Source organism: Myotis myotis, unplaced genomic scaffold (assembly GCF_014108235.1).
Source record: "Myotis myotis isolate mMyoMyo1 unplaced genomic scaffold, mMyoMyo1.p scaffold_m19_p_1, whole genome shotgun sequence".
Classification (NCBI taxonomy): Eukaryota; Metazoa; Chordata; class Mammalia; order Chiroptera; family Vespertilionidae; genus Myotis; species Myotis myotis.
The window spans coordinates 15,968,471-15,992,567 of NW_023416313.1; the positions used below are offsets into that span (position 1 = coordinate 15,968,471).

At 39.3% G+C, this 24,097-nt stretch overlaps 1 protein-coding gene across 8 annotated transcripts in view; it reads left to right on the plus strand.

Annotated features, from left to right (window-relative positions):
• The window catches only part of STIM2 (stromal interaction molecule 2), a 145,326-nt gene that overhangs the window by 55,795 nt on the left and 65,434 nt on the right, over positions 1 to 24,097 (plus strand). For 6 of the 8 annotated variants that reach the window (XM_036330789.1, XM_036330799.1, XM_036330735.1 and 3 more), the window contains exon 2: positions 5,064 to 5,194. In XM_036330789.1, the coding sequence (XP_036186682.1) occupies positions 5,064 to 5,194 (131 nt within the window). Of the gene's footprint in view, positions 1 to 5,063; positions 5,195 to 24,097 lie in introns of those variants that run through there. The other 2 variants (XM_036330757.1, XM_036330766.1) reach the window with 1 other exon arrangement.

The following is a 24,097-nucleotide window of genomic DNA, read 5'->3' on the forward strand; positions in this document are numbered from 1 at the left end:
CAGTTAGGAGTGATCAGGCAGGCAGGCAGAAGCAGTTAGGGGCGATCAGGCAGGCAGAGGGGTTAGAGGTGATCAGGCAGGCAGGCAGGCGAGCGGTTAGGAGCCAGCGGTCCCGGATTGCGAGAGGGATGTCCAACTGTCGGTTTAGGCCCAATCCCGATAAACCAGCAGTCAGACATCCCCCGAGGGATCCCGAATTGCGAGAGGGTGCAGGCCAGGGGGCGCCCACCCCCCCCCCCCGCATGAATTTTGTGCACCAGGCCTCTAGTGTATAGTAATAATATACATATACTGTATAATACTAGTACTAATGTCTAGTAATCAATAAAACAGGTTTAGACCTTGTCCTCATAATGTTTTATCTTTATGCCAATGCATAAGAGACTTGAGGAAGACCGTCCTAAATATTTTAAAGTTTCCTTCAATTATTTTTGCTTAACATGTATATTTTGTTCAAGAAATACTTAAACAGTAATATTTGACCATGAATAAATAGGTTTTAAACCTTAAGCTCTAAGAGGCCATTGAATCAGAAGAATAATGTTATTAGATTTCTACTAACTACTTAGATTTAACTTTGGTGCCATAAAGAAGTGAGGAGTTTTATTGTCAGTTTGTACATCTTACTTTTCCAGTTAGCCAAGTAATTTACTGAAAAGTTTTTCTCTTCCTTACATTTATATTGAAGACTAGGGAAGTAATTCAGTAAGCATATATTTTTTGATCATTTATTATGTTCCAGACACTGCTCTAGGTACTTGGAAAAGAGTAATGATCAAAACAAAGTCTGTGGTCACATTATTGCATTATAGTGGAGGAATTAGGCAGTAAGCAAACAAAGACATAATATAGTATGCTATGATAAAGTGTTATGAAGAAAAATAAAACACAAGTGAGTAAAAGGGAAGGCTGTTTTTGATAGGGAAGTAGGATGGTCTGTGAGAAGAAACACAGGAGTTGGACTGAAAGGCATTATCCAGCCATGGGTATACTTGGGAGAAAACAGGGGCAACTGTAAGCAGGGACTTTCAGTGAGTAATCTATTAATATTTTTCTTCTTTATTGTCACTTTAGGATAATCTGTAAATCTGTCAATATTTTCTCTTAATTATCTAATCAAATGGGAATAATAATGCCTACTTTATAGGCAAACTAAAATGAATATGTTATTTATATATATGTGATGTATAATGGACATCCCATAACTGATAATGTGGGGGAAGAAGAAACTTTCCTCTATCCTTCATGGTTTTTTTTGGCTGGTCTAACAATTAAATCTACATGAGACAGATTAACAAGAGAAAATAAGAAATCCATGAGAAATTTAGAGACAAAAAGAGAAAATGAGTGACATAAGGCATTCTGAGCTAAGGATGAGGTAACATAACTTGGAGCTTCAGCAGAAGGTCATTCACAAGATAATAAGGAGAGCAGATGTTCAGTAATTAGAAATTTGCCCTGCCCTATAGATAGGTCATAAAAATTATTTCTGCTAATAACTCTTATTAGAGGCAAGGCCTCACATTTAAATTTCTTAAGGGAGAGATAAAAGTTTCTTGTGAGTCCACAGGTTCTCTATGTCTTTCAGTTTAAAATAATCCACATAACAAGGTAGCATATCTTAGGCAGGCCTGTTCTAAACACCTTCAATAGTTATTGTCATTATTTTGTTAGTACAATAACTTTTAGCAGCTTATGTTCTTGCTTATACATATCTTCCTAGCAGACACTTGTTCCTCTTTCAAGAATCAACATAAATATCACGTTCTTCTTTAAGCTTTTCTTGCTATGCATATAGACAGGACTATTCCCTTAGTCTTGCCACCACTATATATTTATTACATATCTGTCATTACATCTGCCATATTTAACTTTGTTTTTACTTTTGTATACCTGGTGTCTAACCTAGAGTGTGGCATTTATGTATTTGCTAGATAAATAACTTGTATTCAGAAATTAATTTATTTGGCTTCTTATCTATATATATATAAAAGGCTAATATGCAAGTTGTTCCCACAGGAGTTCCATTGGGAGACTGGAGTTTGCTCGCTCACTATGACATGCACTGACCACCAGGGGGTGGTGCAGAACAAAGGAAGGCCCTGGCTGGCAGCCGGAAGGCCCCAATTGGCCCTGATTGCTGGCCAGGCCTAGGGACCCTACCTGTGCATGAATTTTGTGCACTGGGCCTCTAGTATTTATATATATTTAAACCATGCAACAAATATGTCAGTCTATGTGGGAATGATATACTTGTTAGAAAGGTTTGTTCAAGGGAGTGTGAATTGAAGTGAAGACACATCATTATCAAAAGGAAGAGAAATGTGACAAGTATAAGTTTGTATTCTAGATTGTGAATATCATTCCTGAAGTGTCAAGTGATCCCCTTCCCTGGGGCACATTTATGCTTCTTGGTTCTCTTAGGTCCTCAACCAGGTCCTGGTAATATCTAGGATAGCAAAACTTTATTTTTCTCTGACACTAGTGATACTCATTTATGTTTATTCTACTGATCCTGGAGCATGAGTTGGTACTTAAAAGACTTGGTTTGTATCTCAGTACTGTCATTTTTAGGGTTGGAATCTTAAACCTGTTACTCATGAGTCTCATTTTCTCATCTGAATAGTAGAGGTAATGTGTGCCTCACACTGGGTTGTAGGGATTAAATTATGTACATAAAATGGCATTGGCTTCTAGAATGTAGTAGGTGCTTCTTATTAGGTGAAATCACTTTAATTCATTTGCCTATTTCTGAATAATCAGATTGAGCATCTGCTTTTAAGTAGAGGAAAACAACCTGGACTTTAACATTGGTATTGATTGCTGACTTGAGTGAAGTTTTATTCTGTATAGTTGATTCATTTTTTCTCAGTGGAAGGTGTTGGCCTTGATCCAGAGAAAAGACAGAAATGTTCAGAATATAATGCTAAAAAGATAAATCAAACCATGTTGCATTTACTAGTAACACAAGGTTAGGGCACTGAGGGTGGAAATTTGTCTTGGTTGTCATATTGGGTGCCCCACACCAACAAGGGCCCTGGCATATTATAGGCACTCCATATCATATTTAAAGGAACAGGAAAATCTGTTTGGAGGGGGGAAATGGTCTGATATGGAGTACACTAGAAGCCCAGTGCACAAAATTCATGCACTGGAGGGGGGTTTCCCTCAACCCAAACTTCACCCTCTCCAATCTGGGACCCCTCGGGGGATGTCTGACTACCGGCAGTCAGACATCTCTCTCACAATCAGGGACTGCTGGCTCCCAACCACTCACCTGCCTGCCAGCCTGATCATCCCCTAACCATTCGCCTGTCAGCCTGATCGATGCCTAACTGCTCCCTGCCGGCCTGATCACCCCCAACTGCCCTCCCCTGCTGGCCTGGTCGCCCCTAACTGCTCTCCCCTGCTGGCCTGGTTGCCCTCAACTGCCCTCCTCTGCTGGCATGGTCACCCCCAACTGCCCTCCCCTTCTGGCCTGGTCCCCCCCAACTTCCCTCCCCTGCTGGTCTGGTTGTCCCCAACTGCCCTCCCCTGCCGGCCTGATCGCCCACAACTGCCCTCCCCTGCTAGCCATCTTGTGTGAGGGCGTGACAGTCAATTTGCATATTACCTATTTATTATATAGGATGGTATGCACTGATGCATTTTGGGTAGCTAAGGTAGATGTCTAAGAGATGTTGGCAAAGGAGAACAGTTTTGATATTTTAGCCATTGTTTTTGTAGCCATTATACCTGATTCATTTAGGCACAGATATTCATAATGGTTCATATATTTTAAAGAAACTTAAGTCAGTAATTTGAATTAAAATGATCATTTGTGCTGAATTAAGCTAGAAAGGAAACTAAGAAAGGAATGTAAAAGACTTTAGAACAGGTATTGGATTTCAGAATTCCTAACTATTCTAAGTTAGGAAATAAAATTTTATGTGGAGAAATTAATTACTGTTGTCATATCCTCAACACCTGTCTTTTCTTTCCTTCTGCTACTGTAACTTGGCCAAGCACCAAACCCTACAGCAGCAGTCTTTATCCATTACCTCTTCCATTCCTTGGAGGCATGGACAGTTGAGTACTTCTGAATTACTGTACTCTGTCTGACAGCTATGCCTCCAAGTCTTGCCTCCAGCTTGTCTATTTTACACTGTCACCAGAGATATTTCTATAACCAGTCTGATTGTGTTAGTCCTCTCCTTCAAATTCTTTATGGGCTTCTTATAGTCTTCAGGATTAAAAATCAAAATTCCTTAGTATGGAAAATCACTTTTAGAGATACGGCATCTTGTTATCAGTTTCATACCTGATCTTTTGACTCTTTTCCACATGTATTCCAGATATATTAACTAGTTGCATTTCTCTGAATGCTGTTTTCATGCCACTGAACATATGATGTTTCTTTTTCCAGGCATACATTTCTCTCTTTCCTGGTGCAACAACTAACAGGTCATTTAAAACTCCCCAAGGTTACCTCTAGGAAACTTCTGACATTTCTTTCCCAGTCTGGGTTAAATAGTATCCTATGACTAATGTTTTCAGTGGTACCTAACCCAATATATTATCCACATACCTTCTTTCTCACTAGACTGTGAGCTTTTTTGACTACTGGATATTCTTATTATCACTTTAGCTTATAATCTTGTCACTAGTTTGCACACTATAGAAGTCTAGAACTTTAGTTAATGTATGATAGTTAATTTATCAGAGCCCCAAATGTGCCCAACCAAGTCCTGGGTATTATGAACAATTGAGCAAAAGAAGAATATTGTCCCAGCCCTGTTCATAATTAATTGTGTGGATAAAATGATTCATAAAATAAATAGAGATTAATAAAGTACAACATTAAATGAGGTCTTACGTAGAATGGTTTGAGAATAAGGATATTATTGAAAATTTCAAATCCCTTGGCGTTTCATATCTGCTCTTATATCTATTGGTGTAACTTCTGGTTGTAGTTTGACTTAATTTGAAATTTAATTTGTTGGGTTTAAAAAATATTATACCTTCTAAGGATAGCCTGGATTTTGGTATGGCAAGTTAGTAATTGTTCTTTGTTCTATTTTCAGATCCCTGCCTGTCATTGAGTCCACCATGCTTCACAGAAGAAGATAGATTTAGTCTGGAAGCTCTTCAAACAATACACAAACAAATGGATGATGACAAAGATGGTGGAATTGAAGTAGATGAAAGTGATGAAGTAGGTGGAAAAATGTTTTCCCTGGCATTCTCATAACACACAATGAAGTTTTAGTCTTAAATTTTCCCATTGTTACTCATATGACTCAACTCTGTCAACATCTTTTGTTTTTCTCTTTATATTTTAATTTTACCCTTTGTATTTTACCTTTTTTTTCCTCCTTTTTTTCCTTCATGTGTATATCAAATCTTCCCAGTTTTGTAAGAATCCTTACTTTCATGTTCCTGGGTTTCTCAAATATATATTTTATTTTGGCTCTATCAGTTATCTATTGCTGCTTTACAAACCACCACAAACTTTAATGGCTTAAAATGACAACAGTTTATTATTTTTTCTGATTTTTCTGGGTTGACTGGGCTTAGCTGGGCACCTTTTCTGTTCCCCTAGGTATGGGCTGAGGTCACTATGGCACTTCCACTCAGTTGTGAACTCTGCTGGGGCTGGAATACTTAAAGTGACTCTTGTCATTCAAGGTCTCTCTCCATGTGACCTCATCATTCAGGAGTCTAGCTCAAGCTTCTTCATAGTATGGCAGCTGGCTTCCAGGTGTCAATGTTGCAAGAAAACAAGTTCCCATGTAGAAGTGCTTATCATGCCTCTGCTTGCCAGAGGCTGTTAATATAAAATTTGCTAAAGCACGTTTTGGCTAAGCTCAGAGTCTACGTGGGAGAGGATTATATGAGGGCATGAATACCAGGAGATGTGATTTATTGGGGGGTCAACTATATAATTACTATTGTACTCACTGTAGAATAAATAATGCCTTATTTCTTAAGCATTGTTATCTACCCCCCCTCATCTGGTGTCCCTCTTAGTTTCTCCATAAAAGTTGTTTTCTTTATTCTGCTGTGGTCTAATCTATAATAATAAAAGTATAATATGCTAATTAGACCGGACAGCCAAACGACCTTCCGCACGTCATTCTGGACATCCTTCTGGATGAAGCCTCGGTGGCAGGGACTGAGGCAGAGGTGGTTAGGGGCAATCAGGCAGGCAGGCAGAGAGGTTAGGGGTGATCAGGCAGGCGGCGAGTGGTTAGGGTTGATGAGGCAGGCAGGCAGAGGGGTTTGGGGAGATCAGGCAGGCAGGCGAGCGGTTAGGAGCCAGTGGTCCTGGGTTGTGAGAGGGTGCAGGCCTGGCTGAGGGACCCCTCCCCCAATGCACGAATTTTGTGCACTGGGCCTCTAGTTTTAAATAAATCCCTTGGTTATTTTTAAGTCCTCTTTAGCCTCTTTATTGTATTTGTCACTGTTGAAATGTTTCTCTTTCAGTTTATATGATACTAAATTACATTATTTTGTATACTATTATCTAATACTAGAGGCCTGGTGCACGAAATTTGTGCACCCCCCTGGGGGGGGGGGTTGGCGGATCCCTCAGCCCAGATTGCGAGAGTGCACAGGCCATTCCGAGGGACCCAACCAGTGTACAATTGGGGCCGGGGAGGGATACGGGAAGGCTCCAGTGTGTGTTTGGCCCGTCTCACTCAGCCCCAATTGGCAGGACCCCAGCAGCAAGCTAACCTACTGGTTGGAGTGTCTGCCCCCTGGTGGTCAGTGCATGCCACAGCGAGTGGTTGAGCTGCCTTAGGATATTATTAGCATATTACACTTTGATTGGTTGAATGGACAACTGGATACTTAGCATATTAGGTTTTTATTATATAGGATTATTTAATAGTGATACCCTATAAGCTTATTGTTATTTAATCACATTGTTATCTAACAGTAACATTCTCTAAACATCAGTGCTTCAACTGATGTATAAAGCATTTACCTTGGGAATGCTCATTCATTTTTAGGTTACTTCTAATTCCTCCATCTCTAAGCCAGTCCAGATTCATGTACATATATTGCTTTCTGTCTGAACATCTTTTGAGTTCTCTTACTTTTGCTTTCAAAACAAAATCTCATCAGTGTTCTTTGAAATCCCTCACTGTTGAATGGCACTTCTGATTCTACTTCTCCTCAATTCTTATTCTTCTAAATCAGGAATTGGCAGGCTTTTTCTGTAAAGGATCAAGTTATAGGTTGAAGTGTGTACCTTCCAAAAACATATTTTGAAGTCCTAACCCCTATTATCTCAGAATGTGACTTTATTTGGCAATAGGGCCATTTCAGATATAATTAGTTAAGATGGGCACATATTGAAGTAGTGTGGGCCCTTAATCCGGTGATTGGTATCCTTATAAGAGAGGAGAACTTCATGTGGAGACATGGACAAGGGGAGCGGATGACCATATGACAGTGGAGGCAAAGATTAGAGTTATGCAGCTACAAGTCCAGGAATGACAAGGATTGCTGGTGACACCAAACTAAGAGAAAAGCATGGAACAGATTCTATCCCTAGGGCCTTTAAGAGAGCACGGCTCTGTAAGTTTGATTTCAGACTTACAGCCTCTAGAATTGTGAAAAATTCATTTCTATTTTTTTAAGCCGTTTGTAGTACTTTGACACAGCAGCCCTAGGAAACTAATGCAGGCCAGCTACTAAAAATTTTAGATTTTGTGGGTCATATTCTCTCTGTAGTAGCTATTAACTCTCCCGTTGTAGTGCCAAGCAGTCATAGACAACAGTGCAGGATCTAAAGGGCATGTCTGTATCCCAATAAAACTTTATTTGTGAAAATAAGCAGCAAGCTGTAGTTTGCTAACCCTGCTATAAACAAAATCTTGTGTTCTTAAAAGTTATTTTCTTTTTCAATTATCTGTTCTAGTTATTGCTTGCTCTATTTTAATCTAGGACAGTGTTTTCAACTGGTGTGCCGTGACACACTGGTGCGCCGTAAGAATTTTTAAAACATGCTCTACCTGACTATTTAGTCAGGGGCACTGACCTCTTTTCCCTTAGATTGTCAAATAAAAAATGATAACAGCCCACATAACAGTAGCCTTCTGGTGTGAATGAATCAAAATCATACCTTTTTTTTTCAAATTGGCAAAAGGATAATATATTTTTTGGTGTGCCATAGAATGTTAGTAATTAGGTTATATATGCCAAGAGATGAAGAAGGTTGAAAATTGCTCATTTTGGTATTTGTTATCTTGTGCCTAGATTATCATCTCTACATATTTCCTCTCTAATCCATCATGAGTATCACTTTGAGAGTGTTTTTCTCTAGCTAGGAGACTTAACAGTGATTTCTTAGTGCATATTAGATCAGATATTAACTCTTTAGTCTTATACTTAATGTCCCGGCATTAGCTGACTTCTGATTATTGGGATTATCTTTTCTCATTGTGGTTAAATCATTTTGGTTAGGGCCCAGTGACATTAATATCAGAATAATATCTTTCAGTTCTAAATAGTCCAGTTTATTTCATTCATTTATAAAATCAAGATGATAGAATAGTTCTATCTTATCCTACGTTTCCAACTTAAAGATCACTTAAATATATTCTGTTTGTCTTCAGGTAGATGGACTATTGAGTTTTACTATTACTGGAAACCAACATAAAGCAATTATAATTTAATTTAAGTCATCCTATATAATAAAGAGCTAATGTGCTAATTAGACCAAACAGCAGAACAACCTTCCAGACGAAGCTGGGGCTGTGAGGACCAAGGCAGCTGGGGCTGTGAGGGCTGAGCTCCTTGAACAAATTTCATACATTGGGCCTCTAGTTTTATTATATATATATTTTTTTCTTTTCTTTTTTTTTAAATTAAATCTTTATTGTTCAGATTATTACATTTGTTCCTCTTTTTTTCCCCCCATAACTCCCCTCCTCCCAGTTCCCGCCCCACCCTCCGCCCTCACTCCCCACCCACTGTCCTCATCCATAGGTGCATGATTTTTGTCCAGTCTCTTCCCGCATCTCCCACACCCCTTTCCCCCCAGGAATAGTCAGTCCATTCCCTTTCTAAGTCCCTGATTCTATTATAATCACCAGTTCATTCTGTTCATCAGATTATTTATTCACTTGACTCTTAGATTCACTTGTTGATAGATGCATATTTGTTGTTCATAATTTGTATCTTTACCTTTTTCTTCCTCTTCCTCTTCTTAAAGGATACCTTTCAGCATTTCATATAATCCTGGTTTGGTGGTGATGAACTCCTTTAGCTTTTCCTTATCTGTGAAGCTCTTTATCTGACCTTCAATTCTGAATGATAGCTTTGCTGGATAAAGTAATCTTGGTTGTAGGTTCTTGGTATTCATCACTTTGAATATTTCTTGCCACTCCCTTCTGGCCTGCAAAGTTTCTGTTGAGAAATCAGCTGACAGTCGTATGGGTATTCCCTTGTAGGTAACTGAGTTTCTTTCTCTTGCTGCTTTTAAGATTCTCTCTTTATCTTTTGCTCTTGGCATTTTAATTATGATGTGTCTTGGTGTGGTCCTCTTTGGATTCCTTTTGTTTGGGGTTCTCCGCGCTTCTTGGACCTGTAAGTCCATTTCTTTCACCAGGTGGGGGAAGTTTTCTGTCATTATTTCATCAAATAGGTTATCAATATCTTGCTCTCTCTCATCTTCTGGCACCCCTATAATTCTGATGTTGGTACGCTTGAAGCTGTCCCAGAGGATCCTTACACTATCCTTGCATTTTTGGATTCTTTTTTCATTTTGCTTTTCCGGTTGGGTGTTTTTTGCTTCCTCGCATTTCAAATCATTGACTTGATTCTTGCGCTCCTCTGGTCTGCTGTCGGGAGTCTGTATAATATTCGTTATTTCAGTCTGTGTATGCTTAATTTCTAGTTGGTTCCCCAATATAAGATCGAGGGTCTCATTAGTTTTCTTGTAGATCTCATTAAGTTTATCGGCGGCTTCTAAACAGTTCTTGAGAGACCTTAAAAGTGAGGTTCTGAACTCTATATCTTCCATTGACAATTTTGTCCTGTTTCTTTGTCTCCGCATTTTGTTATGCTTCCTTGGTGCACCCCCTAGTGGTCTTTGTTCGAAGTCGAACAACCTTGATTGTTGTAGCTAATACCAGGGAGGGTTTGACCTCCAGGCCAAGTGGCTATGAGAATCAGCTGTGTCTGCAGTGAGAGAACTTCTGTCCTCTAGGGAGGTGCTAATCTGGCCTTTGCCTGAGGCTATCCGGCAAATGCCTGTGTGCAGGGCTTGGGCGGGGCGGGTCACACAGGATCAACAGGGTGGGCCGGAGAGAGCAGTTATGGCAGCTCTCAGTCCTGTCCCCAGGGGCTCTGCCTCTCTGAGTCCCAGCACCCGCTGCAAAGCTCAGAGAGAAAGCTACACTCGTTCTGACCGAAGCCAGATAGTCCCGCTTCTCCCGTTTGAGTCTGGGTCCCTAAAGACTCGCCCGGATCTGGAGCTCAGAGTCTGCGACTCCCTCCCGATTGAAAACGCCAACCGTGCCCTCCGCCGCCAGCCCGCTCCGCACACTCCGCACCTCAGAATTTGACTTCAGCACTGTGCCTCCTCTGGGTGTCCGTATGCGTTTCTCTTTCCTCCTAGTTGTAGGACTTCCACTCAGCCAGTGTTCCTGTGGTTCTGGGTGATGTCCCTTCCGTTTTTTGGTTTCACTTTTGAAGTAGTTGTTCAAAGCAGCAAACTCCGGCGTTAACCTATGCCGCCATCTTGGTTCCTCTAGTTTTATTATATTGAGTAATTCATTCTTTTAACATCCTTACCATTTCTTTACTCTTTCCCAGTACACACAGTTAAGCTATAAGATTACTTTTAATAATAATTCTCTAGATTATTCGTGATGAATTGTTCTTTCTAATCTCAAGTGGTTTATTTTGTTGCCAATATAATTGCTTAAGAATTTGGATATCAACCCTGGCTGGGTGGCTCAGTTGGTTGGAACATTGTCTTGTGTACCAAACGGTTACAAATGCAATTTCCATTTAGGGCACATACCTAGGTTGTAGGTTTGATTCCCGGTTTGGGCAAGTATGGTAGACAACCAATTGATGTTTCTCTCTCACATGGATATTTCTCTCTCTCTCCCTCTCTTTCTCTCTCTCTCTCTCTAAAAAAAAAAGCTGTCTCCTTTCCTCTCTCTAAAATCAATAAAAATATATCCCTGAGTGAGGATTAAAAAAAACAATTTAAATATCAGATATGCTAACATAAATTCTATTAGTCCATAAATTGTTACTATCTATATAAATTATGGAATAAAGAGAATTTGTTAGTGTATTTGATACTTTTTATAGAGATAATTATTTTTTAGGCTAAACAGCCCTCCTAAAATTATTGTTGTCTATTTTCTTAGTCATTTATAGCATAACCATATTAGTTTTATCGAACAAATTTCATGCCAAATCTGAAGTATATAGTATTTAGTATGTGAATGGTCCATGCCATTTTATAATTATGTCCAACAATTAAGTTGGAGGTAATTTTTAACATTAAACTTTATGGTACTGCACTGAAAGGACATAATTTTAAGTTATTATCCTGATGGTGCTTTGTTTTCCTTTGATTTTGGTATTACTTGAAGATCATTGCTTAGCATTGTTTTAGGTTAAAAAACATATTAATGCTGAAGGATTATTTTGGGAGAGCATATATGATTAATTTTAAGAGTCTTAGTATTATAAATGTTTTAAAATATTGGTGTACATTTTAATGTTTAAAGCTGGAATAGTTTTAGATAGCCACCTTTCAGAAGATAAACATTAAATTATTAAGATTGGTTAATTTTGTACCTAGAATAAGGCTAGATTCTTAGAAACCACTTTTGTTGTTGATATATGAAGTTATAAATATTACTACTCTGTAGTGTTTTCTGATACCAATCAAGTCTTTAATTCTCCAACATCAACTGGGTGTCTAACAATTCAGTTCAATTCTGACATTGTCCACCTGGAGTAGTGTCAGATCCCAAAGGTTAAAGGGCTTAGTCCCATAAGACTGCCTCCCCCTTGAGATGCCAGTCATAAGTCTCTGGCCATGTGTACTTCTGACCAACCTGCTCTCAACCAGGTGTTTCCATGACCCCCTTCTCAGATTTGATAATTTGTTGTAATGGACCACAAAACTCAGGAAAACAGTTTACTTATGTTACTGGTTTATTATGAAGAATACAACTCTGGAACAGCCAAATGGAAGAAATATATAGGACAGCCCTAACCGGTTTGGCTCAGTGGATGGAGCATCGGCCTGCGGACTGAAAGGTCCCAGGTTCGATTCTGGTCAAGGGCATGTACCTTGGTTGCGGGCACATCCCTAGTAGGAGGTGTACAGGAGGCAGCTGATCGATGTTTCTCTCTCATCGATGTTTCTAATTCTCTATCCCTCTCCCTTCCTCTCTGTAAAAAATCAATAAAAAAAAAGAGAAATATATAGGACAAAGTATGGGAGGAAGGGTATGGAGCTTTCATGCCCTCTCTGGGCATGCCACCTTCCTAGCACCTTAATATGTTCACCAATCTGGAATGCTTTGAATTTCAAAATTCAAGAGCTTTTTTATAGAACTCAGTTTGCTCAGAGGCCAGGTGCGTGGGACTAAAAGTTCCAACCTTAATCACTAAGTGACCAGTCCCATCCTGAGGATGTAGGAGACTAACCCAAGGTCATCTCACTAGTATAAACTAAAAGCAAAAGATACTCCTAACAAGAAATTCCCAGAGTCAGGGACCAGGGACAAAGACCAAATATATTTGTTAATATATCGTAATTGCAAAAGTATTTGTCTGAAAAAATAGCAAAAACTCACATTTTCTTAATCATTAAAAATACCTTTAAAGGCAAGATGTTAAAATTATCTAATAAGAGTAATATGCAAATCAACCATCACTTCGCGATAAAGATGGCAGCGCCCACACCCAATAAGGAGGGGATATGCAAATTGATATGACAAAGATGGTGGTGCTGGCTGGAGCCATGGAGCCAAGCCGGCTGGAGAGCGGGCGTAGGAGGCTTGGCTTCCTTGGTTGCCCCAGCCGGCTCTGTGGCTGCCACCCAGACAAAGCCATAGTAGCAGGGTTGAGGCAGAGGCTGTTAGGGGTGATCAGGCCAGGCGGGGAGGGCAGTTGGGGGCGATCAGGCTGGCAAGGGGGGCCCAGTTGGGGGCGAGCAGGCTGGCGGGGGGACAGTTGGAGGTGAGCAGACCAGCAGTGGGATGTCAGGTGGGGGCAAGCAGGCCGGCAGGGGGCCAGTTGGGCGTGACCAGGCCAGCAGGAGGGGCAGTTTGGGGCAAGCATGCTGGCAAGGTGGGCAGTTGGGGCCAAGCAGGCCGGCGGGGGGGGGGGGTAGTAGGGAGTGAGCAGTCCGGTAAGGGGGGGCAGTAGGTGGCGAGCAGGCTGGTGGGGGGGAAAGTTGGGGGCAATCAGGCCAGCAGAGGGGGGCAGTTGGGGGCGAGCAGGCTGGCGGGGGGGGGGGCAGTTGGATGTGATCAGGCTGGCAGAGGGGTAGTTGGGGGCAATCAGGCCAGCAAGGGGGAGCAGTTGGGGGTGAGAAGGCCGGTGGGGGGGGCAGTTAGGGACAAGCAGACTGGCATGCAGAGTGGTTAGGGGCAATCATTCAGGCAGGCAGGTGAGCAGTTAGGAGCCAGTGGTCCTGGATTGCGCGAGGGATGTCTGACTGCCAGTTTAGGGATGTCTGACTGTCCTAAACTGGTAGTCGGAATCCCCCAAGGATTCCAAGATTGGAGAGGGTGCAGGCCGGGCTGAGGGAACCACCCCCCCCCCCACCGGTGCATGAATTTTGTGCACCGTGCCACTAGTATATAATATATAGAGAGGTAGTAGGAAGCTTATGCAGATATTTGACAGTCCATTTACTTGCATAATAGTTCCTAGAATTACAAGTTATTTTAATCTTTTTTACCTCATCATCAGATATTAACTGCCCAAATGTGTGAAGTGTTTACTAATCTCACTGTGCCAAAGTAAGCATGCATGTGTGTATAACTTATAGTTCAGTGGAATTCTTACTAAGTCTTTCACATTTTATTGGAATTCTAAACATTTGTAATAAAAATTAGAATAAAAAAGTTTATATTAAAAAGTATATTAAAACAGAATTTTATCAGTGTAGTAGGTGAATTTTGTTTAAAAACAGATATATTTCATCCTAGCTTGTTTGGTTCAGTGGGGAGAGCATTGGCCTATAGATAGGAGTATTTCAGATCAGGAACAATATAAAAAGCTTTTGCTCTTTACATCATTATCTTTTGGCACATGATAAAAAAAGAGTAGATGTTTATAGATGCTGAATCTGTGACCTGTCTAGACTGAGGTGTTGGTTACAGTACTGTTGGCATGTGCTGTCAATATTGAAGATGTTTTGGGAAGTATAGGTACTTGATCAACAAATAATTCTAAATTAGATAAATGAATGGCTTTGTTGCCCTGAACATAGCAGTAGGAGGCAGTGTTATTAATAAGAATTCACATTATTATTGCCTGCTTTGTAACTGGAAAATTTATTATAGTTTCTAGTGTGCATGAACTTTATTACTTTTTTCTTTTAAATTTTAAAATATTCCTTCTCTTTTAAATTTTTTTTCCTTTTTATCCATTCTCTCCTTTTATTGATGTCATTCAGCATAGTTTTAGAGTTTTTGTATAATCAACCTTAAGATTAACTTACATGTAAAATATCGTTGTACCTAATATTTCAGTTTTTCTTTTATTAGCTATTCTGCCTAAAAAATACTTCTTTCATCGTTTTTCTAGACACCTCAGAGAATTTAGTTAACAACACAGATGTATCTGTATCTGAGACAAGAATAGTCACTTATGAAAATAGGTAAAAGTAAGGTTAGAAAAAATAGTAGAAAATCTTGTAAAAATAGGATCATTAAGTTTTGAATTATGTGGAATACTGTTTCTAAAGGAATAAATGCATATATATTTTTTTTTTACAGAAATTTTAAATTTTTTTTAAAAATTTAACCTGTGTGTTAGTTATATAGCTGTGTAACAAATTTCTCCCAAGTGTAATGGCTTACAACATTATACCTGTATCATCTCACGGTTTCAATGGGTCAGAAATATATGTGCAACTTAGCTGGATATTCTGGCTCTGAGTCATGCACAAGGCTGCAATTAAGATGTCAGCTGGTATTTTAATTACTATGGAATACAATATAGAGGTTCCTCACAGAATTAAAATTAGAACTACGATATGACCCAGCAATCCCACTTCTGGATATTTATCTGAAGAAAAACAGAACACTAATTTGAAAAGATGTATATGTATCTGTATGTTCACTGCAGCATTATTTACAATAGTCAAGATATGGAAGCAAGAAAGTGTCCATCAATAGACAACTGGATAAAGATGTAGTACATATGTACAATGGAATGTTGCTTAGCAAAAACAATAATGAAGTCTTACCTTTTTTACACATATGGATCTAGAGAGTATTATGTTAAGTGAAATAAGTCATATAGAGAAAGATATACCATATGAATCCACATATATGTGGGTTCTAAAAAGCAAAATAAATGAACAAAGTCATAGATACAGAAAACAAACTGATGATAGTTGTTAGATGGGAGGGGGTTGTGAGGGTGGGTGAGGAAGGTGAAGGGGTTAAGAATTACAAATTAACAGTTACAAAATAGTCAAAGGGATGTAAAGTACATCATAGGGAATATAGTCAATAATATTGTAATAACTGTGTATGGTGCCAGATGGGCACTAGACTTATTGGGGGGATCATTTTGTAAGTTATGTAATTGTCAAACCACTATGCTATGCACCTGAAACTAATATAATATTGAATGCCAACTCTAATTGAAAACTAAAAAATGTTTTTTAAATAAATACATTTTTTTCATTAAAAATTGTTTCCCATTCCTGTTCCATTCACTTTTAAATTACCTTACCAAGAGTTTCATACTAAATAGGGTTACAGCCTGAAAGGGGGCAGAAGAGTAGAGTGTGAATCAGGACCTGCATCTGTACTACTTCAGCCTGACTTTACTGCCAGTCCTGCTCCTCTCCGCCCCCTCCTTTTCTGTGTGTTTTCAGGATCACAGCATGGCACTGCATTTATGTAATATTTTTTTTTTGAGAGTTTAGCACATTTCAAATACTGTCTCATCTTCTCATAGATCTCTGAGTTGGGGGTGGGTACAGAATCTTTTCCCATTTCGCAAATGAATTAAATATAAACGTATAAACGTACCTTTACTGTAGCATTAACTCCATGCCGTATATTGTTGTAATTATAGATAGGGTGACCGCATAATTCATCATCAAAGCTGGAATACTATTGAGAGTAAAAGAGGGTGCTATTAATTACACCAGGCCAACGGGTATATATGACTGTCCCAGGCAAATGGGGCTTTGTATGTCTTTGCTGTATGTCTTATCACAGTCTGCTTTCCATTGTACTTACCTTTACCTTTACATTGATCTTGCTCCTTCACTAAGTTGTTATTCAGTTGATGTAAGCATTGTGCCATTAGTAAAGCTTGGATCTATCTCAGTTTAGTTTATTACCCTAAGTCTCTTTATATAGTACAGTTTTTCTAGTAACATGACAGAGACTTGGGTGTTTTTCTTACTCTTGTTTCTTAGAGTTAAGTGCTTTTTTAGTCTTTTTAGTCTTTAGAAATAATTTAGCTTAATATTTTTATATTAATTAAAAATAATATGCATTGACCCTTTCTTTATTTTTAGTATGCCATGTAACTTTTTTCTTGATAGCTGGATGTGATGTATGGGTACAAGGAACTGCTGCAAATAGGCCTCTAGTAATATGGTGATGAGATGTGGTGGGAGGGGACGTGTTCTCCAGTCCTATGATTAGGGGTTAGGTCTCAGTCTTTTAGTGAGCCTCTGTCTCTGCACTATAAACTTCACCCACGTTTCCCAGGTTTTGTTTTTGTTTTTCCTCCTATTTAGGTGAGATGGGATGCCTATAGTGAACTAGAGTTAGGTGTTTCCCTTCTTCCACTGGAAGATAGAGCCTAGTGGAGTTCAGTAGTTTGCCTTGTCAGTTAGGCTCTAATCATATCCCTGCAAATTAGGCTCTGGATAATTAGTTTCCCTTGAGGGCACACCTTGTTTAGAGGAGCAGAGTGCTCTGGAATATATATTTTTTTATTAATTAAATCTTTATTGTTCAGATTATTACATTTGTGCCTCTTCCCCCCCCCTCCCATAACTCCCCTCCACCCAGTTCCCACCCCACCCTCCTCCCCCACTCCCCACCCACTGTCCTCATCCATAGGTGCACGATTTTTGTCCAGTCTCTTCCTGGATCCCCCACACCCCTTTCCCCCCCGAGAATAGTCAGTCCACTCCCTTTCTATGCCCCTGATTCTATTATAATCACCAGTTCATTCTGTTCATCAGATTATTCACTTGATTTTCAGATTCACTTGTAGATGTGTATTTGTTATTCATAATTTGTATCTTTACCTTTTTCTTCTTCTCCCTCTTCTTAAAGGATACCTTTCAGCATTTCATATAATACTGGTTTGGTGGTGATGAACTCCTTTAGCTTTTTCTTATCTGTGAAGCTCTTTATCTGACCAATTCAGAATGATAGCTTTGCTGGATAAAGTAATCTTGGTTGTAGGTTCTTGGTATTCATCACTTTGAATATTTTTTCTTGCCACTCCCTTCTGGCCTGCAAAGTTTCTGTTGATAAATCAGCTGACAGTCATATGGGTACTCCCTTGTAGGTAACTGACTTTCTTTCTCTTGCTGCTTTTAAGATTCTCTCTTTGTCTTTTGCTCTTGGCATTTTAATTATGATGTGTCTTGGTGTGGTCCTCTTTGGATTCCTTTTGTTTGGGGTTCTCTGCGCTTCCTGGACTTGTAAGTCTATTTCTTTCACCAGGTAGGGGAAGTTTTCTGTCATTATTTCTTCAAATAGGTTATCAATATCTTGCTCTCTCTCTTCTTCTGGCACCCCTATAATTTGGATGTTGATATGCTTGAAGCTGTCCCAGAGGCTCCTTACACTATCTTCGTATTTTCGGATTCTTTTTTCATTTTGCTTTTCCAGTTGGGTGTTTTTTGCTTCTTCGTATTTCAAATCGTTGACTTGATTCTTGGGATCCTCTAGTCTGCTGTTGGGAGTCTGTATAATATTCTGTATTTCAGTCTGTGTATGCTTAATTTCTAGTTGGTCCTTTATCACAACCTCAAGGGTCTCATTAGATTACTTGAGGGTCTCATTAAGTTTATCGGCAGTTTCTAGAAAATTCTTGAAAAACCTTAAAAGTGTGGTTTTGAACTCTATATCCAGTAGTTTGCTTTCCTCCATTTCTGTCATTTGTGACCTGTTTCTTTGTCTCTGCATTTTTTATGCTTCCCTGTGTTGACAAAGTGGTTTTCTGTGCTAGGTGTCCTCTAGGGCCCAGTGGTTTAGCCTCCCCAATTACCTGAGGAGGACACTCTTGGTGCACCCCCTTGTGGTCTTTGTGCACAGCCTTGTTGTAGTTAAGCCTTGATTGTTGTAGGTATCACTGGGAGGAATTGACCTCCAGGCCAATCGGCTGTGAGAATCAGCTGTGTCTGCAGTGGGAGAACTTCTGTGCTGGAGACACCCCTCTGGGGCAAGACTTGCTTCAATGGGGCTTTGGTGCTCACTGAGTCTGCCCCCTGAGTGTGTCCTTTATGGTTCCATGGAGCTGCAAACTGGATGGTCCCACTCTGACCTCTGGGTACACTGGCTCCTGGATCTCTAGGGAGGTGCTAATCTAGCCACTGCCTGAGGCTATCCTGCAAAAGCCTCCCTGCAGGGCTTGGGCGGGGCGGGTCCCACAGGATCAACAGGGCGGTGCTAGCAGTTATGGCTGCTCTCAGAGGCCCAGCTTCTCAGTGTCTCGGCAATCGCTGCAAGCCCCTCCGAGAGAAAGCTGCCTTTGAGTTCCGACCGATGTCAGACAGTCCCGCTTCTCCCGTATGAGTCTGGGTCCCCAGAGACTCGCCCGGAACTGGAGCTCAGAGCCTGAGACTCCCTCCCGATTGAAAACGACAACCGCGCCCTCAGCCGCCAGCCCACTCCGTGTGCGCCTCTGTACCTTAGTGTTTTACTTCCGCACTGCGCCTCCTCTGAGTCTCGGTATGCTTTTTTCTTTCCTTCTAGTTGTAGAATTTCCACTCAGCCAGCCTTCCTGTGGTACTGGATGATTTCCGTTCCGTCTTTTAGTTGTATTTTTGAAGTGGTTGTTTGAGGCAGCAAACTCCGGTGTTTACCTATGCCGCCATCTTGGTTTTCCCTCTGGAATATTTTTATATGGTTCTCTTTCCCTTTCCCCTGCTGGGAACAGGAGGGGATCATGCCCCATCCCCCTATATTTACTGTGGGAATCTGGAAATAAGTTTTACAATATCATGGGGGTCCTTGAAGGAGAGGAAGAAACTCTCTTCTACCTTCCTAACTTCTTTAGGATGATCTAATAATTAAATCTGCATGAGACCAAGTTACAAGAGAAAATAATCAAATTTAATCACATATGTACACATGGGAACCCCCTCATACATGAGAGAATCGGAAACCCCCACACATGGAAGATTCAGAGACAGAAAGGGAAAATGAACACATTGGGGTTTCAGAGGGTCAATACAGGGCGATAAGAAGAGTAGATAGATATTTAGTAATTAGAAGTTTGTGCTACCATATAGCTAGGTAAACCGTTTATTTCTGATAATCTCTTATTATGGGCAAGGCTTCTAATTCAGATTCTTCTAGGTAGTTAGGAAGGGGGTTGGTGCAGAAATTTATCTTGAGCCCACAGAGTCTCTGTTGTGTTTAGCGCAGAATAATTCATATACCACAGAGGCATATCTTGGGATGACTTGTTCTAAACCTCTACATCCTCTGTATGACTGCGTATCTCTGGAGTATTTAACTCTCAGACTTTCAGTTGTCTGCACTGAATCTCCAGCAATTCATCAATTATAGTTCAGATTTTCCTACCCCCGCACTAGGCAGCAATTAGCCCTGTGTTCTCCCCTTTCTAATGGATCCAAGATGAGTTTTTTACTTTTCAGTCAATTCAACTTTTTCCTGTCAGAATGAAGTGGCAACTTCCAAGCTCCTTACATGCAGAACCAGAAACCTGAAGTGTGTGCCATAAGATTTTTTTGTTTTTTTGGGTCCTCTTTTTTTCCTTTCTTTCAACTAGGAAGCTTTATTTAGGCTCATGGCTTTAATTATTATGTCTGTATATGTTCAGTTCTGACTTTTGTCCTGAATTTCATTTTCACATTTCGTTTTCTAGGATCTCCAACTCTGTCCTAAATTCTGAAAAACTACATTGCCATCTCTTTCTTTTTTCCTGTCTAGAAGGTCTCATGCTGAACCAGTCACTCACTGACTTTGTTAAAAATCTGTTTCCTCTCTCTTCTTAACTACCTTGGTATTTTTATTGATGGTATCATTATTTTACTTACAACTCAGGCTCAATGCTTCCTGTCCCCCTCTCTGAGTTGTTGAGCTTTATTCTTGTGATTTGATTTCTAAGTGGTCTTCCCAATTGCTCGTCTTTTCTTCCTTTCAAATCCATTTTGACTATTATTACTTAACTAAAACATTTCAGAACATAGTGTTTTGTTATTCTCTTTCCCTCCTCAAAACTTATATTGTATTGACACAGTCCAGTGGTCTCAATCTTTAGTGTGCATCATAATCACCTGGAAGATTTTTCAAAACACAGATGAGTTGGCCCACCTAGAGTTTCTTATTCAGTAACCTAGGAAGAGGCCCAAGAATGTGCCTTTCTTGTTGATGGAGGTCATATAACCACTGGGGACTCACTCATCTGCATTTGTTTCCATAAACTCTGTATTCTCTCCTGTTGGTGTGGGTTCACTGTGCTCCTTGCAGAAGTGAATTCTTCCACTGTGTACTCATTCTCATCTCCTCTTACCACTTTAGGACAGTGAAGTAGCATTTTTTCTTCTCTTTAGCAACCATATTTTTGATTTCTACTGGATCTTTCCCATCTGATGTAAAATTGCCATTATTTTCCACCTTATAAACACAACAAATAAAAACTACTCTGATTCTGCATCTCCCTTTGGTTATTTCCCAGTTCCTTTATCCTTTCCTTGCAACAAGATCCTTAAAATGACTTGTGTACTCTTTCTTTCATCTCATTCTTTCTTGAACTCACTTAAGCTTTTGCCTCTGTTACTCCACCAAAACTGTTCTTACTATGCTCAGCAGAGATGTCCATTTTGCAATACAGTGGTCAGTTGTCAGTCTTCATATCACTCACCAGTCTCTTGATATAGTTTAACATGCTTTCCTTTTTTACCATACTATTTTTTTCACTTGGCTTCTAGGAAACCACATTTTTCTTCTACTATATTGGTTACTTCTTTTCAGTTTCTTTGCTGATTTGTTCTTCATCTCCCTGACCTCCTAATATTGGAGTGCTCCTGAATTTAGTTTTTACACCTATTTGCCTACTTATCCCCTTCATGATCTTATCTAATTTCAAATTTTTTAAATATCCTCCATTTATTGAAATCCTAAGCTCTGGGTTCATATATCCAATTGCATCAATATTTCCATTTGGATATCTAATGGTAATCTGTCCTGATTTTCTGCTTGACCCAATTTATTTTTCTCTGTTATCTTCATTTCTGACAGTGGGGTTACTGTTTAAACAGCTGCATAACACTCCTTAAAGTGGGCCAAAAAATTGACATTATCTTTGATGTTTTGTGATCGTATCCACCATTGTTGATTATTGCCAAGATTCATTAATCTGTTAGAGGTTGCAAAAGCCAATATTTTAATTCTGTTCTTTTTTCTTATTACTTGGAATACTTCTTTAAAGAGAAATTTTAATATAGCAATTATTTGGTTTTCTATTTATATAGGAAGGACAGGATAAAAAGATGATTCTTTCCCTTTATTTATAGCTTTTCAGAAATAATTAGGTAGGCCCTGGCCAAGTGGCTCAGTTGGTTGTAGCACCATCCCTTACACCAAAAGATTGTAGGTTTGATTCCTGGTCAGGGCACATACCTAAGTCACCAGTTCAGTTCCTAGTCGGGATGTGTAATGGGAGACAACTAATCAATGTTGCACCCTCCTCCTCCCCCTCCCCCTCCTCCTCTACCTCTCTCTCTCTCTCTCTCAAAAAGTTCTACTAATAGTAATTAGGTGGTTCCCAAGGATCCTCCAAAGGAAAGAGAAGAATGTGTGTGTATGTGGGTGGGGGTTGTGAGTATATGGGTATGTGTATAGTATTATGAACTCATGGATTTAAATGGATTTCATTTAAATATTATGATTTATTTTATTGTTGTTTAAATTGTTTTATATTTGGCTAGCAGAAACTTATTTTAGCTTGCACCTGGATCCTTTTGACCAGCCTTAGTAGTCTTTGATAGTCTCTGGCTTTCTACTGTGATAAGATGTTCCAGGCTCAGCTTATACATTTTTGGCTCCAGAATTCCTCTTTCTTCAACCATTTCCCTAAGAAGCCTTGATTTGTTTTATTGGAGGAAAAAAATACCTGACAGACCACAGCCAAGGCACTAGTAGTGCTGTTAGTCATTGTTTCTTTGTCTTTTCTGTGGATAGAGCTAGGGAATATTTCTTTATGTTTTTTTAAAGATGATGATCTATACTATGAATTCAGCCTGATACTTATGATATAAATGTAGTACTGCAGGGTTTTTATTTAACTTCATTGATTTTACCCCTGTGTCTTCCTGCAGTCACATGGGAACTCTTGTTGCTTAACAAGGCCAGCGTAATTACTCATTAGATTTATCCCACAGTGTACACACAACAGTCTCAGGATACACATTACTACCATTAACTTCATTCATGTGGTTACTGAAAACAGTTGAACCCTTTTTTTTAAAAATAAGTTCTCTTTTATTGTTGTTCCTAGAGTTAAAGTCAGTAGAGATAGTTCCTAACTGCATGATTACATTTCTAACTAGATAATACAGTTAGGTTCATTTGTTTAACTTGTAACTTTTAGTGATTACATTAAAATTTATTTTGTGTTATATTTATAAAAATATTTATATGGTTCCACAATTCTGGCTATGAAACAAAGGTATATGCAAAAAGTATACCTTTTGTTTCTGTCCCATATATCTTATTTCCTCTATCCCTTTAAAGCTAACCTTCCCTCCCCTGATTTTATGGGTTATCTGTTCTTTAATTTTTTAAAGAAAATACTTACATATTTTATTCTCTTCTTAAAAAAAAAATCAACACTGCTTATTTCAAGTAACAATATACTTTTTAAAAGAATCCTCACCTGAGGGTATGTTTTTTCATTGATTCTAGAGAGAAAAAGGGAGAGGGAGAGAGGAAGGGGGAGGGGGAGGGAAGGGAGAAGGAGAGAGAGAGACACACACACATTGATCAGCTGCCTCCCATAGGTGCCCCTACTAGAAATTGAACTCAAAACCTGAGTATGTACCCTGACTGGGAATCAAACCCACAACCCTTTGGTGCAGGGGATGATGCTCTAACCATGGAGAAACACCAGCCATGGCAGTAACAATATATTTTTAATTTTACTTATTTTATTAATTTATGGATTCCTTGTGCAAGAAAGTATATTATTTGAGGGTAGGGGTTTTGTTTGCTTTATTTTGCTATATTCTCACTACTTAGAACAGGGAAGGCCTGGTTCATAATAGGAAGTAAATATTTATGTGAAGAATTGATTGCATTGTGCTTTCATGGTGTTTCATCTTAATGAAAATTAAAATGTCTGTTAAAATATATTTTGTTAGTAAATACTCTTAAGAGTGACAAGATATGGAAGAGCTAACATTAGTATTCTAAAAGTTTATTTTTACTTCTGTGTAATATAATCTTTCCCAGTAACTAGTGAAAATAGTTTCTTAATGAAAGTAACAGAAATACTCTTTTTACGTTAACAATCACTGAATATCTCTTTTTTTACTGATTACCCAAATAATATTTCCTCAAACTTTTGTTAACTCTATGCATATGTATGCATATGTGTACTGATCTACACATAAGGCTCATCATAGATCTTTAAATATAATAGTGCATAGAGAGTATTT